Source organism: Pholis gunnellus (genome assembly GCF_910591455.1).
Source record: "Pholis gunnellus genome assembly, chromosome: 8".
NCBI lineage: Eukaryota > Metazoa > Chordata > Actinopteri > Perciformes > Pholidae > Pholis > Pholis gunnellus.
This window is the reverse complement of record NC_136534.1, coordinates 8,250,935-8,269,200: the sequence shown is the minus strand read 5'-3', so window position 1 is coordinate 8,269,200 and position 18,266 is coordinate 8,250,935. Positions and strand designations below refer to the sequence as shown.

Sequence of the window (18,266 nt, the reverse complement as noted above, 5' to 3'; positions counted from 1 at the left end):
ATGTCTGTACTAACAGGGAGGAATGGAGGCTATCACTACAATTCTTAGCCATCCACTATCCTAACCTGTACAAACAGTGTTTTTTCAGTGAGTCTGAAAGTTAAAAAGACAAAAGCCAGAGAGCTCTGACGGGCTGCTTACACAGGGATCCTTCCTTTAACATATTTCAGCTGTGATTATGGGTGTTTTGCCCTTGCATGGGTAGGTTTTCTTTTTCTGCTCTGCAGTGTTTATTGGTTGTGGAGGTGAAAAAAATGCTAGGCATTCCAAAAATGCCCTCTCCTCTACTGACATACCACTGAAAGGCGCAAACTTCCACTTAACCGGGAGCTTTACTGCTCTGTGATACAACATAATTGCACTGTTGTAAACAGAATTTTTCGGTGGCCGTTAAAGTTTATTGACCACATTTGATAGTATCCGTGAGTAGCCTCTCTATAAAAGAGCTGAAGTCAGATGTCATTCTGACATTTTGCCACACGGTGGCTCCAGCTCCCACTCCACAGAGCCTGAAGAGCTGAGGAGCTGCACCTACACAAAGCACATTTCATCAACAGATGTTTACTACAGAGTGACAGAGGCAGAGGCCTCGAGTGGGAGGCTTGACAAGGGCTACAGTCATTTCTGCTAATAAAAATGCTGCAGAGCGTGCTTCTTTTAGTGAACTGGTGTGTATACCATTTATCTGTTTGCATAGCTGGAACATTTTCCTATTACAAACAGTAAAGTAAGCTGTTATTCCCAAAAGACTGATACTTACCCGCATCAAATTCTTCAGTATCTATTTAACTATAGAAAATCATTTAAATGTAAAAAAAAAAAACAAGATAAAAACAAGACAGAAGTTTTTGACCGACCTGCAATCTCTCCAGAGTTTGCGGTACCCATTTCTGAGGCCTGGTTTCCAAGGGTAGAGGCCGGTGGAGAGTCTCCGTACCCCGGGGTGCTGGGCCGGCTAGGGGAGCCTGACTCTGGGTCACTGGTGGAGCCCCATCGGTCGTCTCTTGCAGTTCTGTCCTTGTCACCCACAGACGCCCTACCTCCATCCTTCCTGTGGACCCGCTGGTGGACGATCATCTGGTGACGACTGCGGAACACCTTCCCGCACTCAAAGCACTCGTTGGACTTGGAGGACGACGGTCGCCGTCGGTCCTGGCGAGACGAAGGCCGGTACTCGGAGTCGCTGAGGCTCTCTGGTGTCCGGTCCCCTGAAGAAGCATGGCTTCCCAAACCAGAGCTACTGCGTCGGCCCGAGCTGCGTTTCTCTTGACCTTGCAGGACATATCGGCTGCTCTCCTTCTCAAAAACCACAGCAGCTCCAGCGAGGGCCTCCTCCCCCATACTTCCTCCCCCATAGGAGGCCTTGTAACTTGGCTCCACTGGCTCGACAACCCTTCCTTTAGTAGCCAATTGCCAGGCCTGGTAGCTGCAAACTGGATCTAGCTCCGGGATTCTTTGACCTAGCATCTTCTTCTCACTCTCCTCTTCTTCATTCAGGGTCTTTTCTTCAACAGGCTTGAGGTTTAAGTAGTCAATCAAACGTCTCTTAGCAGCTGGTGAGTCCTCATCGTCACTGAGTCTGCATTGGCTCTGGGACTTCTTGCCAGAGCTGAGACTGTGGATTTTTTCATGGGCCCTCAGACTATCTCTGTTGGGGAAGAGGTTCCCACATTTGGAACACATTTGATAGATGGATGTTATGGAGCAAGTGGCAGTTTCAGGATCCTGGGCTACGTCGTTAATGGTGGCCGGCTGCTCAGCGGAATCTGCTTTTGACCGTGACCTGGATTTGGTGTTGTGGGTTTTCATGTGCGATTTGAGGAACCAAGCTTCGCGGAACCGCCTTCCGCAAATACGACAGCAGTGGTCCAGGATCCCTGCATGTTTCTTCATGTGTGACTTAAGAAACCAGGCCTGGGTAAAGACCTGGCCACAGGTCTCACAGGGGAAGGTCCCGTCACCCTGGGGTTGGGCGACATCAGGTTCGGGCATAACTTCTTCCTTAACAGTGGCCTCCTCCTCTGTGTCTGCTGTTATGTGGACCTTTTCAATATGGCTGAGGAGCTGGTCTTCTCGATGGGCCTCGTAGCCGCACAGGCGGCAACAGTAAGGCCTCTGGTCGGTCACAACCTTCTCTCTTTTCAGGCTCCTCCCTGGCACTTTCCGCCGACTCTCCTCGCCACTGTCCCCGTTGATCATCCGGTTACAGGCTGAGCTGCTCTTAGTTGGACTCGTGCCTCCGTCGAGACCCTCCGAAACGCTCATCTCCTCCTCCTCAGCAACACCCTCCTCATCCTCATTGGAGTGGTGGCTAGAGAGCGTGCCCAGTTTGTGGCTGCGGATGTGAACTTTGAGGTTGCCCTTCTGAGAGGCCCTGTGGTCACAGTAAGGGCATTTGTAAGGGCGTGCACCAGTGTGGCGTCTCATATGCTGCGACAAGGAGCTGAGGAACGGGAAGCTGCGTCCGCAGACGTTGCAGTCGTAAGCCCCAGGGATTTTGTCGTCCTCGCCGTCAACCTCGTTCTGGACCTGGTCTTCAACCAGCTTCTCCTTCCCTCCCGCCTGGGTCTCCATCACCTCCACACTGTCTCTACGATTCATTGTACGAACTGAACTACCCCTTCTACCTGGCCTTACGCAAGCTCAATAAAACCCCAAACTACTGCTATCTGCAGTTGCACATCTAGGGATGTCTGTCGTGCCTTTGTTGGTCAGTTAAAATGCTATCTGCCGTCAATCATCCAGAAATCAAGCTGCTTACACAGCAGCTCATTTAGCACTCTCCGGTTACTGGATGCAACACCATCTATCCATCTTCATCTAGCACTGTCAATGAATCAGTGGCTATCAAACTATCTGAGTGCCAGTGGCACATGCAGCTGTATCATTTAGTTAGTCACAAAATGTAAACTCTATTTAATGCTAAATGAGTCCCAGCATATAAATCATGCATGAGATTTTATAATGTCTTTGTCCAAATAAAGGGAGGGTTTTCACTTAATTCCAGGTCGTCATTGTGTCGGTTGACGGAGGTTCCGAAGGGTCTTTTCATCAGTGTTACTTTTCCACCACACTTCTGTCCTTCATTTTATTATCTTCTCTTCAGTTTTTAAGCACATTAGCAGCATCCAGGTCATGTAACAGGGAGCTCTCTATAGCGCGGCCTGCTCGTACTCCATATCATTCACCTGAGAAAGACACAAGATAGAAAGAGACAAAGAACATGTTGAGTAAAGCAGAAATTCAAAGGCACGTTCAGTTTTCAGACACATTCAGCTAAGCTAGCTACAGCATGGAGGTGGACTGCATGTCATAAGGGAGATCTGCATTTGTTTCTGTAGTAAACTATGAATTAAAAAGTAGAACCTGGGGCTGGTGATCATCAGATAGACTTAAACAGAAATAAAATACAATCCATGATGTCTTTAGAAACATGTACAGTTGTGCTTTTGGAGTAAAACACATAAGCAACTTATGATTAAAAATGAAAATGTTTTTAGATTCACTTCATATACAAAATCAATGTGTTTGATAATCAACTCCTTCTCCTTCAACTTTAACTTAAATGAGTTTAAATTGACCTAAAAAGGATTCAGTTTAAATTGAGGGCAGATGGGGTATTATCATGTCCACAATGTATCTATGGCTGACACTGTGCACCACCACCATGCACGTGTATGTGTGTGTGTCCTGGTTGTGCATGATTCGCGCAGGGCTTGGGGGCTCTGACGCCACACTGGCTGAGTCGACACTTTACACAATCAGCGTGCGTGGGCGGGGGTTGGGGTTGGGGGTGGTGTGGGTGGGGGTGGGCTGTGTTCACATCAGCAAGATCAGCAGTGCCGCCATATTCCCTCCCCATACTGGCCTCAACCACCCGCCTCAACTGACACTGTCACATGACAGGGATCTTAAGTACACAACAGGAAGTGGCTCTTCAGACGGTTTGCTTTGCTCTATTTCTCAAACTAGAGTTGAACAGGGTCAGGTAGAGAGTCAAACAGAAACAGGTTGATAAGAGAAGAAAGTGAACGCTGTTGACTAATTTCATACATCATACATTTCTTTCAGTGGGTGGATTAATTTACAGTTTATGTGAATTATTTCTTGCTGTAAAGTCCCAATCTTCTCACAGGAATCACCCAAGGTTAATCACATCTTTATTCTTTTCTCTTTCTCAGCTCATCGATAATATCATTACGAAAGCCCCCTTTCTGTTACAGCGTTGTTGATTACAATGACATATTTCTGACTGGAGTATTAATTTCAGCAGATTCTAGAGCCTGAACGTGTGGACTGTATGAAATGTGACTGACAGCATTATTACAGGCTATTATATAAAGTGCCAGGGCCCATAAGCTGAGTTACTGCCAGGCTCTAATTATAAGTGGATAATTGATCATAATCATAAGAGGATAAGGTGGTGGAGCAGGGAAGTTAGCACAAGAACAATGATATGTCTTAAACTCTCGCACTGAAAATGACTACCCTGCGCCAGAGCCACCGATCTATCTCGAAGGATTTATGCTATTGAAATCACTGCGCCCCCAATGGTTCACCATGCTTCCTCCTGGAGTGCTTATCATGTAGGCTCCCAGCTAGCGAGTACAATGCTGTTTCAGCCATTACATCGCATTTGAAAACTCTTAGCCTTTCACGTCTGTGGCAGAGACGGTCTGTCGGTCAGTTGGGCCACCACTTTGGACCAGACTGAAGTACTTGATGGATTGCCTTAAAATCTTCTACATACATTCATGTCACCAAGAGGATGAATCCTGATGACTTTGGTGATCCCCCCTGACTTTTCCTCTAATGTCACCATTAGTTTGAAGTTTGTACTTTACATATACTTGATGGATAGGCATCAAATGTGGCAGGACATTCATAGGTCCCACAGGATGAATAACGATCCCTGACTTATCCTCCAGCGCCACGACGAGGTTCACATTTATGGTTTTGAGTGAAATGTCTCAACTATTTGGATGGATTGCCATGAAATTTGGTACGGAATGAATATAATCGCTTTAGTGATCTCCTGACTTTTCATATAGGTGAAAATTTAAATTTGTCCAATAATTCGGTTTATGACAAAATACCCAAATCACCCTCAGCTGCATTTCGTTTGGTGCTGATTAGCAAGTGATAGCATGCTAACATGCTAAACTAAGATGGTGACTGTGGTAAACAAAGATGCCTGCTAAGCATTCGCATGTTGGAATTGTAATTGTGAGCATGTTCACATGCTGGCTTTAACATCTAGCTCAAAGCACCACTGTGCCTAAGTGCAGCCTCACAGAGCTGCTAGCATAGCTGGTTTATTGCACGCAATAGAATCAACATTGTTATCATTGTGATCTGTGTGCCTTGTGCAATCACATGAGACGGCACAGCAGTGTGCAGTTTTTAGTTTTATTTATTTTAACACCATTTTGATTCTTAGTGTAATATACAGCTCACATTCATTATGTCTGCGCAGGTGCAGCGTTTGATGGGATTGATTGAGGTGCCTCGGTTACATAAGATACCCACAAGCTGTTTATAAAGTAGAAAAACATCAAATCTGACCAAGTGAATGATCTGAATTTATGAGTTTAGGCTTTATTAGACAGATTAAAGATAAAAGGAGATTGATGAACGTGACGTACCACTTAAACGAGGAACAACAGAGCTTAAGGGAATTACATCCAACACACGGCGCGGTGCACAATCGGGGGATGATGGACATAAGTCAAAACAATAAGTAACACAAATCCGTCTAACCCCATCTATCCATCCACTGGTTTTTCCCTCCATCTGTTCCATCTCTCTGTCTCCACATCCTAATGTTGCTCATTAATACTTAGTAGTTTCTTCCAGTTCTGCCGCTAAAAGGAGGATAATAATCTTATTTCCTGTTAAATGGCCTCGCTAATTGGGGGTCAGCAGGGCCGGGGGGGGGGGGGGGGGGGGGGGGGGGGGGGTTGAGAGTATTCAACAGTAAGCCTGTCATCCACCAGACAGTCGCATGTGCAAATTGAAATGTAATAAGATTAGCCCCCAGAAGGGAAACAATGCAGGCTCCTCGCTATACAGGCAAAAGGGGAGGAGAAAAATGACAAATTGGCTTATGGAAGGAGAAACTGTCCAGGAGAGACGGAAATATTAGCAATCATCGAAGTCATCAAAAAAGAGAAGAGAGGCATCAAAGCTCTCTTAAAGGCCAACATGGTACAGTAACTGGATAAAGTGTCTTCCTGAAGCTAGCAAGAACAGTCCACGTTGTAAATTGTCGTTGATATCCTCCAGCTAATAAACCTCTCTCTCGCACACACACACACACACACACACACACACACACAGATAAGACTGGACATAGGGTGTAGCTGTAGTGTGTATTTATTATAGTTAAATGCTGTATTCTGATGGAAACCCTTTCGAGTCACTGTCTTTTTTTGTCCTGCAGGAAAATGACCACCTTTAAATACTTCAGACCAGTCCAACCCTCAATGGGAACGTCATTGGTCTGATATCAGACGTGCCATTAATGGACACTTAAGCAGCCCCACCATGAGTCACAGGGAGTGAGTGGAGGCCTACACTCAGCTGATAATGACTGCTGTGTCGAACAAAAACAAACTGTTCTTTTTTTTCTCTCCCCTCCTTCCTTGCATGCTCAACCTCTGCTGTTTAGCTCTCTGAACGCTGAACCGTGGCAGCTGAGGACGAAATCCACTCTTATTTTCCCATCCACACACATCCTTTTCAGAGCAGCCCGGCTATTTCTGTTCCTGAGACTCCTGAGGTTCACATCTGGAGTGAGTCTTGAAACAAACAGTGTCAAACTGTGCATGCGGGCCAGCGGAGAACCTGCTTACAGCTTTAAGGTTTTTCTGTTTCGTTATGGTTTTCACACATTAGGTCTGTCACAAAGGCTTTAATATCAATACTACTATGACGCTGTGAAAAATACCGAGCAGTACAATGACCAGAAACTTGTCATATTTATTATAGGTCTTTCGTGACACTCTCCGTGAAACAACTCAATACCTGTCAACAGGTTCAGGAGGAAAAGAATCCAGTTCTTAACTATGTGGTCTGTTTGGCTTTTCCTGTGCCGTGCATTAATGAAATCTGCTCATTTGCTCCATCTAGAGGTCACAAATCCAGCTTGCAGAACACATTTGGTGCACTAATATGACAAAAAGTATTACAATTTGGTTACAAAACAAAACTAGTGCAGTCTACTATATTTAAAGCATTTTTTTTTTTAAAAAGAGTCAAACAAAGCTTTAGCAGAAGGTGCTCTGCCTCTTCTTTTTTTTTTTTTTGTGCTCCTCTGTGATAGAAAACACTGTCATCCAGCCAGGAAGCACCTTCATCATAGCAATCATCTCAGAGGCAGCCATGGCACACATCTCCTGCACCCAAGGGTGTGGAGATTGGCTTTCATAACACACTGACTCACTCACGCTGTCACCTTATCACTGATAATGACTGCGGGTCGTTCTCGTGTGGGACATCCTTCAGCCGCGATGGGCTCTGCTTCCCTCCCACGCAGCGGCACAGAGACGAGCATTAGAGGTTAAGAAAAAAAACACAGCGGGGGGAGAAAATAAAGAGTGGACCTCTTGTTTAAATGCACACACACATGCGCACACACACACACGCGCGCACGCTCACCCATACATGCAGGGGAACTGAGGAATCAAGAAGCAAAACAGAGGGGGCTTTTAATGTCCACACACATCGTTTGAAAGTCTATATGTGCACACTGTGGGCTTTTAACACTGTTTCATACAGGCAGCATTGAGAGCTTAACGGCCCGTACAGAGAGCTGCTCACACACACACACGCACACACACACACACACGCACACACACACACTGCTCACAGAGCATAACATACAGGGAGCACTTTACAAAAAACCTTGCTATCCTCTGTTCGGTTGCTCATAAAGTGAAGACATTCAGGGCTCAGAGTGGGACAGAGGGGATGGTATGGAGTTTTAAACACACACACACATACACTCACACACAAACACACTCACACACACACACACACATTGCAGAGCTAGTGTATTCTCAGAGCAATCAATAATCCATTATGAACAGACTGCTCTTCAACTCACACCCTGCTCTAAATCGGCAGACAAAGAGGTCTACTGCAAGCTCCACGATGAAGTGAGAGAGGGGTAAAGCATAGCTGGATGCACACACACACACATACACACACACACACACACACACACACACACACACACAGGCTGTTTGCAAAACACACACAGTGGAGCTTTAGGACATTATTAGGGTGACAAAGCGTCAGCTGTGGAGCACAGAAGAAGCTTTTTGAAAACTCAGTGGTTGACAGACAACGTTCTGCTTCAACTGCTGTTGAGGACTGTAGCTTCCATTTATCAAGAACTCCGTGAGCAGTTGAAAGAGGTAAACACACATAGATGAGTTATTCTCTTCTTCTTATTCCTACATTGATATCACTGCATTGTAAAAATGTGCTCCATCCAGGATTCACTTACATTGCTCACATACTTGCACATAACCACATCTGGCCATGTATGCATTTGTGTCTGCATCTAAGCTAGATGGGGAAATCCTTTAGAGACTAAATGCAGATGGTTGTGGTGCAGATGTTTGTTTAAGTCATTTTTGTACTCGACACTGCCTGATTTAGGTCTATTCTGACTCCAGATTGTGTCTGGACTGGCAGCTTATAAAGTTTTACTCAAGTTTGGCTCTTTTTTTCATTCTATTCTGACTCGATTGCAACTCCAGTTTTGACTCTAGTTTTGACGTATGACTGATTTGGGTCTAGTCTGGCTTAGTGGTGCTCATTTGAGTCATTTTTGATTGACTCTTGGTGGAAAGAAAACCCAAGTACACACGTGTTTTCCCAAACAACACACAATTCAAGTATCCCCATTGTGAGGACATTTAGTTTGGCTGTAGTTTAATTGATGTGACTCCTGTCTAAATTGACTCATAATTGACCCCAATTTAGGATCTAATCCTGGAGCAGTTTAGGTTTGCTCTACAACCTTTTTGTGCCCAGTTGGGACTGAGTTATGTTGTAGTTTTGGTCTAGTTTCCCTCTAGTCCGCATCCGTTCCTGGTCTGTCAGAGCAGGTCATGCTCATAAGCAGGAGGAGCAGTGGGGGGTTTTGGTTGCATTGTTGGGGTCTCCAATTCCCATCCTATCCCCAATTCCATCCCTGCCCCCCCACCCCATCCCTTAAACTCAGCCAGAACAATAGAGGGGGTCCACGCTGTCTGTCCCTTCTCAAACCCCCCCTCTCTGATAAATAGGCTGACAAGGGATCCTGCCTGCCTACTCTATTTGCGTGAGAAGGGTCTTTGGACAGAAAAGAGTCTACTGGGTCTCAGTGTATGTGTGTGTGTGTGTGTGTGTGTGTGTGTGTGTTTTTGCAGGAAGTGGCAGGTGTTTGGGTCAATACTGTCATGTTACATTTTGGTGACCGGTCCATGCTGGTGGGATTAATGTACGGGTCAGGAGGAGAAGGGGGCCGGTTCTCAGCCGTATAGAGTACACTACAGAGTATATTACAAACCAACAAAACACTTTGTAGTCAAATTTGACGAAAACAGCTGCCTGTTCGGAGTGATTCGTTTCCAATATGATTAATATGCACCTGTAAGTTGCTCTCTGACTGTTGCGCCGTGTGACTTAATACTATTGTGTATTTTCTTGACATCTTATTTCGGATACTTGTTTACTACTTTGAAATTGCACAAAACTGATCACCATGGAGTGATATCTGCTGCTTTAATTAAGCTCTGTTTAAAGCTAGAGCTGCCTCCTCTCGAGGGCCCGACCATCTTCAGCTTCCTATGGGACTCGGTGTGTGTGTGTCCGTGTGTGTGTGTATGTGTGTGTGTGTGTGTGTGTGTGCGTATGCTTCCCTCCCCCTCCTTCTCAAACTCGGCCTGTTTTTCTCACACCGCTCGTTAACCCCTGGGTGCTCCTGCCCATAGAGCCCCCCTTCCTCCTCCTGCACCACAGCAGCATTCCTCTCACACACACACACACACACACACACACACACACACACACACACACATATACACACGTTGAGATCTGATGTCACTGTGCAACACAGACCAAACTATCATTACGCGATCCAAACTACTTTAGAGTGGATAGATGTGCTTCCTGCACAAACTGTTCTCATGCAGGATTGCTAGTTTTAATACTTAATCTACAAACACTTGAACGCAACGTTAACCCTGACCTAGACCTTCATTTAACCCATCAACCTAAATCCAAACTACTTGATTAGATGTAAGGATGATCAAAATGTTCTTATGAAACAGGATTTTCCTTACCGGGATCGACATTTAACAACACACAAACATTAACTTCTAAGCTAATTATTTAGAAAGTCACAATGTGTGCCTGTTAAAGGATGAGATGTTTCATTGTTTTCTGTTTGGATCATAGATTGTATATAAGAAGTGGATGTAGTCACCATGATGTCACCCATCGGTTTATGAACTACGGATTTCAAGCCTTGAGTTAAGCATTTTGGCCGTCGCGATCTTTGTTTTTTGCAACCGGAAGTGACACGAGTGGGAGAAGCTAAATACATCTGAACGCTGAATAATAATAATAATCGTTTTTAGGCGACCAAAAACTTGTTAGACGAAAACTCGCACAGCTGCCAGACCAAACAACGCTGCGGTAGTCACACCATAAATCATACTCATGGTCTATTTGGACCATAATTGACTAAATGAACATCATGCTGTATTGATGAAGACTTTAAAGTAGAGATTGAGACCATAAACTCATGTTCACAATGTTTACTGAAGTAATAAAACAAGTGAGAAGTAGGGTCATTCTATCATAGACTTCCATACAATCTGACTTTTTTTTGTTTTTGCAACCAGAGGAGTCGCCCCCTGCTGGCCATTAGAAAGAATGCGAGTTTCAGGCACTTCTGCTTTGGCTTCACTTTTCCGAACCGGAGGTTGCCCTCTGGTTAAGTTCCATGCAAATGTTTGCAAAAGCAGTTCCCTTCTATGAGTTCCCTTACATTGACAGCAAATACAAGGACAGGCGCAGTATGGGCCAGAGAGAGATGGAGCAAAAACACAGCAGGAGCAGTGGTGAAACAAGCGCTGCTGCAACTTGTTAGCGGGACGGCCGCGAAAGCAGAAGAGGCACTCGTGGTAATAGTGTTCGATTGAAATCTAAATTGAAACTCCTCCATCTCTTTTCACTCCATGCCCAACTGTCCACCCGTCTCCAACCTCTCCCTGTCTTCTACCTCCTCTGCCTCCGCGCCCCTCCATCCGTCTGCAGCCCCTGAACAACCTCTGCAACCGAACCTAAATCAGTCTCTCTGAAGTGTAATTAGACCGGTGACCTCAAAGCCGGCCACCAGTCTTTCAGACTGTCACACTTTCTGATACAACCGCTTTATTCTGCCACTCGCTGCACCAGTGGTTAGTAAGTAACACAAACACATGCACACACACACACGCACGCACACACACACACACACACACGCACACACACACAGAAACTCAATTTCAGCCGAATTTCAACCTTAAAGGACATCAGTTTACAAAAAAAACTAACTACAATGATACCAAAATTACTGCAATGTATTTTAATATCCAAAGTTCAACTTCAAAACTGTTCCACTAGCAGTATTTAACATGTGTTAGGATGGAGCTGTCAGGTCAATGTTGTACTAGAGAACCAAAAAAGGATTTTGGTGTCTGTCATCGCGTTGTTTAATAGCTAAATTGACCATTCATGCGTGATTATAGGAACAAAAGTCCATGCTGAGGTGTTGAACTCCGATAGCTTTGTTTTTCCTCCGCATGAACACAGTGTGTCTGTTTGAATTTTCTTTGACTTCTCATTTACATGGTTACTTGTTCTTGTGGTTTTGTTTTAAAACCTGTCTTTACCTTTAGGCAAAATCTCAAGATCGCATCCTCTCAGAGTTGCCGAAAGGAGATACGAGAACATAACAGGGCAACAGATCTGGCTTTGACTCTTCATGCCTGCACACAAATAAACACACACACACACACACACACACACACACACACACACTGGCAGGCAGGATGGGAGGGTTTTCCACAGAAATCTCCTGATGGCTCTACTACAGAGAGAATGTGTGGGCTCCAACAAGCAGTTGTTGTTGTTGCGAGGTGGTTCACACACTGCTCTTAAGTACAAACACACACACACATGCCAGAAACAAAATGAACACATACATATTATAAAGAAGCAAACAGAAACTCCAAACAAACCTGTGGGTAAAATCCAATTGAATCCCCTAGAAAAGGTGTTATTGTGCGGAGTACACTGGATTGAGTATTGGACCCCCTCTGTGTGTGCATATGCGTGATACCACGGAAAATAAAAAAATCATATATAGCCTACTATAAATCCTTATTGGATTGTCATAGAAACATTGTAGGAAAATTGTTATGATTTGTAAAGAGATAAAACTGCCATAGATAATGCCATAATTTCATTGTGATAATAGTGCTGTGCAATACCAACATCAATACCACAATATGAAGACTATTTGTTTTCCAATATTGATGGTTTAAAGGCATTACATCTGCCAAAGCTTTACATGCATGTAAAACAACAACATACATGACCAGCCTATTGTTGCTTGTTTTTCATTGCAATTTGCTACGAATAATTCACTTGATACCTAAAGAGACGAGAGGAAGATGACAGGTAGAGCTGGAGTTTCTGGTGAGCTCTGAGTTCAGCCCGACTGAGCTGAACACGATTAGTTAATTAAGTGAGTTTTAAGTGGATTTTGTTTCCGGTCTTTATGCTAAACTGAGCTACCAGGCTGCTGGTTAGGTTGGATAGCTTCATATTTACTGTTCAGATATGAAAGTGGGTCTTTTCAACGTTTTCTCAAAACAAACTCTTCCACTAAAAGAGATACAACCCAACATCTTGGACACTGTAATAAGGTGCCTTTAAATCCATGATTATGTCCTACATACTTTGAGTCCCCATGGGACGATTTTCAGAAATACCAAAGCGATACAATCGGAAATAAATAATACCACAAAGTTCAATAAGGTCACCCAAACTCATTATTGCCCATCATAAGTCTCTGAAGGAATATTCTGCTTGTAGTGGACTGTTTTTGTTTGTCTGTGTGTGTGTGTGTGCGTGCCCAGGATTTCATAGCCAAAAATAATAATGATAAAAAAAGTGAGCGCCACACAGGAACTGGGGCTGCTAGATGAGAATAACAAACGTTGTTAGCCTTTTATACGGGACACAGAGTTTTTTCTAGAGAGCGCGGCGACGCTACATGACACATTTCTCCCATACGCCGGCTGACAGCCATTACCGTGAGAGAGAGCTTATGTGGCTACGTGGTCGTGATGGATGGCTGTACAAAAAGAGCCCGAGATCCCATCTGGGTCACGTCTTATCAGGCTGCCTGATTCACATTGATGAAATCATGCCGGCTTGTTAACCCACCCAGTGGACAAAAAAAAGCTCTAAACTAATACTGAGGAAAACAAGGCGGCATCTGACGAGAGAGGGAGCGAGAGAGACGCATGTCGAGGAGAGGAGAAAAGGCAGAGGATACAATAAGAGGGAGGGAAGCAGAGGGAAGATAAGTGGTAAATAGTGATGTAAAGTCACGGCAGGAGATAGATTGGGATAATAAGAGCTGACTGAGAGGGAGATTTGGGACATCAAGGCGGACAGAGAGCAGGAGAGAGAGAAATGCGGGCTGCGCACTGTAGAAAATGAACATCATACAGGAATTCTTTTTTTTGGGGGGGGGGGGGGGGGGCTATTGATCACCACTGTCTGATGAGAACGGTACGGATGTGTCTTCCTTGTTTATTAGCTGCGTCTGGTGTTTTCTAACTTTCTCTAAGGAAGCGTGATTGAATCACTCAAGAGCAGACTACACGGCTTGTTATGACAGATATTCTTTGCAGTGTAACCACAGCACAGGAAATTGGCCAGGATCCACTCTCTCTCTCTCAACGCTCATCCAATAGTCCTACTGAGACAATCTGCTAGTTTAGTTACACTCTAACCCCCTCACCCCCCAAATCAACCCACACTGTGCCGTGCAACAGTGTGCACAGCATGTGTGTGTGTGTGTGTGTGTGTGTTCATCAGGTTTGTGTGTAGGTGTGTTTGTGTAAAGGTGGGTGGCTGCGTGTGGGAAATGGTGAGTTTTCAAGAAAATTTGACTTACTTTTTCCTCTGTTTTTACAGATGTTTCGGTTTAAAAACATAAAAAAATCAGAGACATCTCCAACTATAGAGTTGGCCGTTTCAATCTGTGGGCCAAAGTAGCAGTAGAGAAAAAACAATCCCCCTAAATGTCTTTAAACAGCTGTTCCCAGAGGTTTAACTGAAAATGACAACTCCATGAAAGCAGTTACTAGAAATGACATCGGCTGCGGTGTGGAATGTCAACATATGACAAACAACAAACACACAGACATGAATGACACACTTTAAGTTCAAAATAGGAAAATTGTAATCGTGTGATATCTGTATTGTTAATGTAGCAAAATACGGGGCGAAAAAAAACTCCCATCTTACAGCTGAATCTGGTTCACTTTCCCTTCTGATGCGGGTGGGCTTGAGAAAACCAGATCACAGCGTCTTGTCGGTACACAAGCAGCATTCCTCAAGCCGCCTGTTTGCAATAAACTCACCAGCACAACCCAATCTGCACCAGTTACCGTGTTTAGACAGTAGTGGATTTACCAGATCGACATCTGGAAGCATGCAGCTCCTACACTGGGCATGAATGTCCGGCTGACAACCTGTCTGCTAATGGGATACATAACGTCATCTGGGATATTAATGGGAACAAATTGCTGTCAAATTCTTTGCTTTAAATGAAGGAAACTAACCTCCACAGGCTTGGAAACAGTGTCCGGTCAGGGTTTGTAAATCTATTTCACATGTATATGTGTGGCACTTTTGGGACACACCGTAGTTGCCCTGTGTTAGTTGCTATCAGACACCAATAATCAATTACTAATGCTCATTCTGGGACTGACCCTGATATTGAGGAGTAACTGACGCGTACAATGCTGGTTGGCAGCACAGAGGTATCAGCTGTGTGCCTGAATTTTGAATGCAGATTGTATTTATGACACAACGATGTCTGCACTCTTTCAGAAATCCACCCTTAGCACAGGATATAGTGTTGTGCTATATGTTTGTAATAATAAACCAGGCCCACTTAGGAGATATGTGGTTTTAGGCTTACATTAAAAGTAGTAGTAGCAATTGTATAGTATTAGCAGTAACACTAGCAATGACATATACGAGAGGCGTTTGCATTTCGACATTTAGATATTTGTGGCGAGGCTATCTTTCCTTATCGGAGTTGTGCAAAAGCGCCACAGAATATCAGCTCCACTCTGCAGCACTCCAGTTAATGTCAAACTATTAATTCAGCCGAGCAGCTGAGGGCAATACGGGAGAAAGCAAATGTTGCATCAAGCAGTCGTGTTTGCGCAGCTTTCCCCAGAGAGATCAGACGCTTCCAAACGGGAGCTATACCTGCTTCAGCCAGGCAGCAAAACAGCCATTAAGTCAGCCAAGCAGCCAAGCAGCCAATCAGCCTGCCGCAAAAAAAACCCGACAGGCCCGTTACACAAGAAGTAAGCGACAGAGGATTATGCACGCTGTCAGTCTCTCCACATCGCACCAGTGGACCAGCTTTACACAACACGCTGCGCCAGGCCCAGACTCAAAGACCGCAGGATGGGTTACTAAAAATGGAGACAACTCACTCCTAAGCACACACACACACACACAAAGAGAGAGAGAGAGAGAGAGAGAGAGATAGAGAGAGAGAGAGAGAGAGTCATCGGGTTAACTTGCATGTATTTGTATGAATCTAAGATAAGCATATTAAATAGCGCCGCGGGTCTAGCTGACAGAAGAAAGAACAGAGGGATGGTGACAGTAATCGATTACAACAAATATGGTTTGGGATGGAGGGATAATGATATAAAAAGGATCAGAGGGAGCTTCAGTGTAAATACTTTATCGGGCAGCTATCTTGAGCTCAGCTTGTGTCGCGGAGTATACACGAGATATCGATTGTTACAACAAGACGACAATTTCCCTTTGTTGCAAATCGGACCGACTGTAATGTATCTGATATTGTTGGCATAATGCAGCGTGATTGATTACACAATTATCGCAGAACTAATCAATACCGCACTTGTTGAACTGATTCTGATGAGACATTTGGAATTGTTCACACACTATTAGCAGTAGTTTAAATATGATAGAGTGGTATGAAATGCTGTTTCAGGGGATTTGCTCACTGATTATTTGGAATTCCTCAAAAGGTTTAAATATATAAAAAAAATGTTTTTAGAAATACTGAAATTTGGCCCAAAATTCTCTGCTGCTTCAGTTTAAGAGTTGGCAGCACCAGCCTTCAAAACATTCCTAATACATACAAGTATAGCACACAAACCTGTACCTCAGATCTATCTGGGACAATGATGCCTGTGGAGCCGGCTGTCCAGGTATTTAAACCTAAGCATACCGACTGCTTGTGGGACTCCAGGCTCAAAACCTAGTTTTGAAAATCAATGTGTGTTCAAAAAGAAGTCGTATCAGAATATGAGCAGCAGCCAGCCAGCTGCAACCTTAAATAACCGCGTCAGAGTGTTGCGCTCATAGCATCTGTAGCTGGGTGGTAATATACATCTCAGACTAAGATGGTCTCAATATAATATGGTTTAGTGCAAATGTTAACTGGCATGAAAATGCAGATTTGTTGTTCCCATTGTCAGCTCTTTTACTACATGAGACGTTATCTGTTTGAGACTCAGTATTAGATTATTCTTTGCGATTTATTGGGGTTTGTGTTTTTTAGGGAAGACAGGCTTTTGTGACCATTGTTAAGACTATTAATTACTATTAATTGGGTGATTTTGGGGAGTTGGTCAACTATAATCTGATGGGATTAGCGGCTATAGCTCTTTAAATAGAGTTCTACGGCCAGAGATTAGATGATCGCAGCCAGTTGGCCTCAAGAGCGACAGATTTTCATCTCTAAAACATAGAAACGGGACGTAACAGTGGGTCACGATGCTGTAGACTATGTAGATGTAGATGGGATATTGAAGAAAACAAGCCTTAAGTGTGCGAATGTGTTTGGGATGTGTTTAGCCGGGGTGGTGTGTGTGTGTGTGTGTGTGTGTGTGTGTGTGTGTGGGGGGGGGGGGGGCACCAGGGGCCCCTACCTTCCTCCCCTCAACTATCCTCCTCACATCTGGATACAATGTGGGAACAGGGCACTGAGGCCAGGGGGATCGCTGAAGGGAGGGTGTGAGTGTGCTGGGGGATTCTTTACAGAACATCATGAGCCAATGGAAAGAGGTGGTGCTGCTGCTGCTGCTGCTGCTGGTGGATGCGAGGCGGTGGGGCTGTGTGTGCTGTGGTGGTGAGGGGGTGGGGGTACTAAAAAGCTCCCTGTCTTTGGTCTCTTCTTCCCTGTGTAGTTGACTGCAAGGCCCCGAGCAATAGACAGATCGAGAGGCAGCTGGGAACTGAGGTAGGTAGCAAACAGCAGCCCGGAAAGCACAATGTGCACGGAGCAAAGAAAAAGGTGATGCTTCTGTTCGTAACAGGGTAAATACGACGGTTATAACAAGCAATCACTCCAGGTTTGGATTGCCATATACAAACTAAATGGAGATATTGGGTTCCAGTCAAAGGAGCACCCATATTACCCACAATCATGGTTTATGTTTATGGCTTCACCAAATTATATTTAAGGCTTTTTTACAGGCATCTTAAACACCACATCGAATCAGATTTAATACCTGTTTCACGACCATACCGGCCAAGTATGATAGAAAAACAGAAGTAACGATATGGCCTGTAATCATTTATTATCATATCACATTTTATCTTTACAACAGTAAATAACAATAATTCCTCATGATATAACTCATAATATGAATGCACCTGGACCCAGATAAGCAGCATAAAATGGATGGATGGGTTAAACAATGAAACATTATTAATTCATCTAAGCCAATTTCTAATGGCTCCGACTGAAAGTCCACGCACAATCCATTGTCTCAACAATCCCACATTTATCTTACAGGTGTATAACGTCCCCCAGGCAGCCAGCAATCGGATACAAAAACCTTTTTTCATGACTAACAAGCAGACTTCGTGGAACAACAGTGTTTCCTTTTTAAACATATGCACTAGTACTCTAGACTTTGATGTTT

General features: G+C 44.3%; 1 protein-coding gene across 2 annotated transcripts in view; it reads right to left on the bottom strand.

Annotated features, from left to right (window-relative positions):
• Positions 1 to 18,266, bottom strand: part of LOC306699615 (zinc finger protein 516-like) — a 44,881-nt gene that overhangs the window by 15,331 nt on the left and 11,284 nt on the right. For both annotated transcript variants that reach the window (XR_013767175.1, XM_079164274.1), the window contains exon 2: positions 858 to 3,188. Coding sequence is in view for 1 of the 2 variants with exons in the window: in XM_079164274.1 (XP_079020400.1) it covers positions 858 to 2,601 (1,744 nt within the window). In the remaining variant the exon portion in view is untranslated. The remainder of the gene's footprint in view (positions 1 to 857; positions 3,189 to 18,266) is intronic.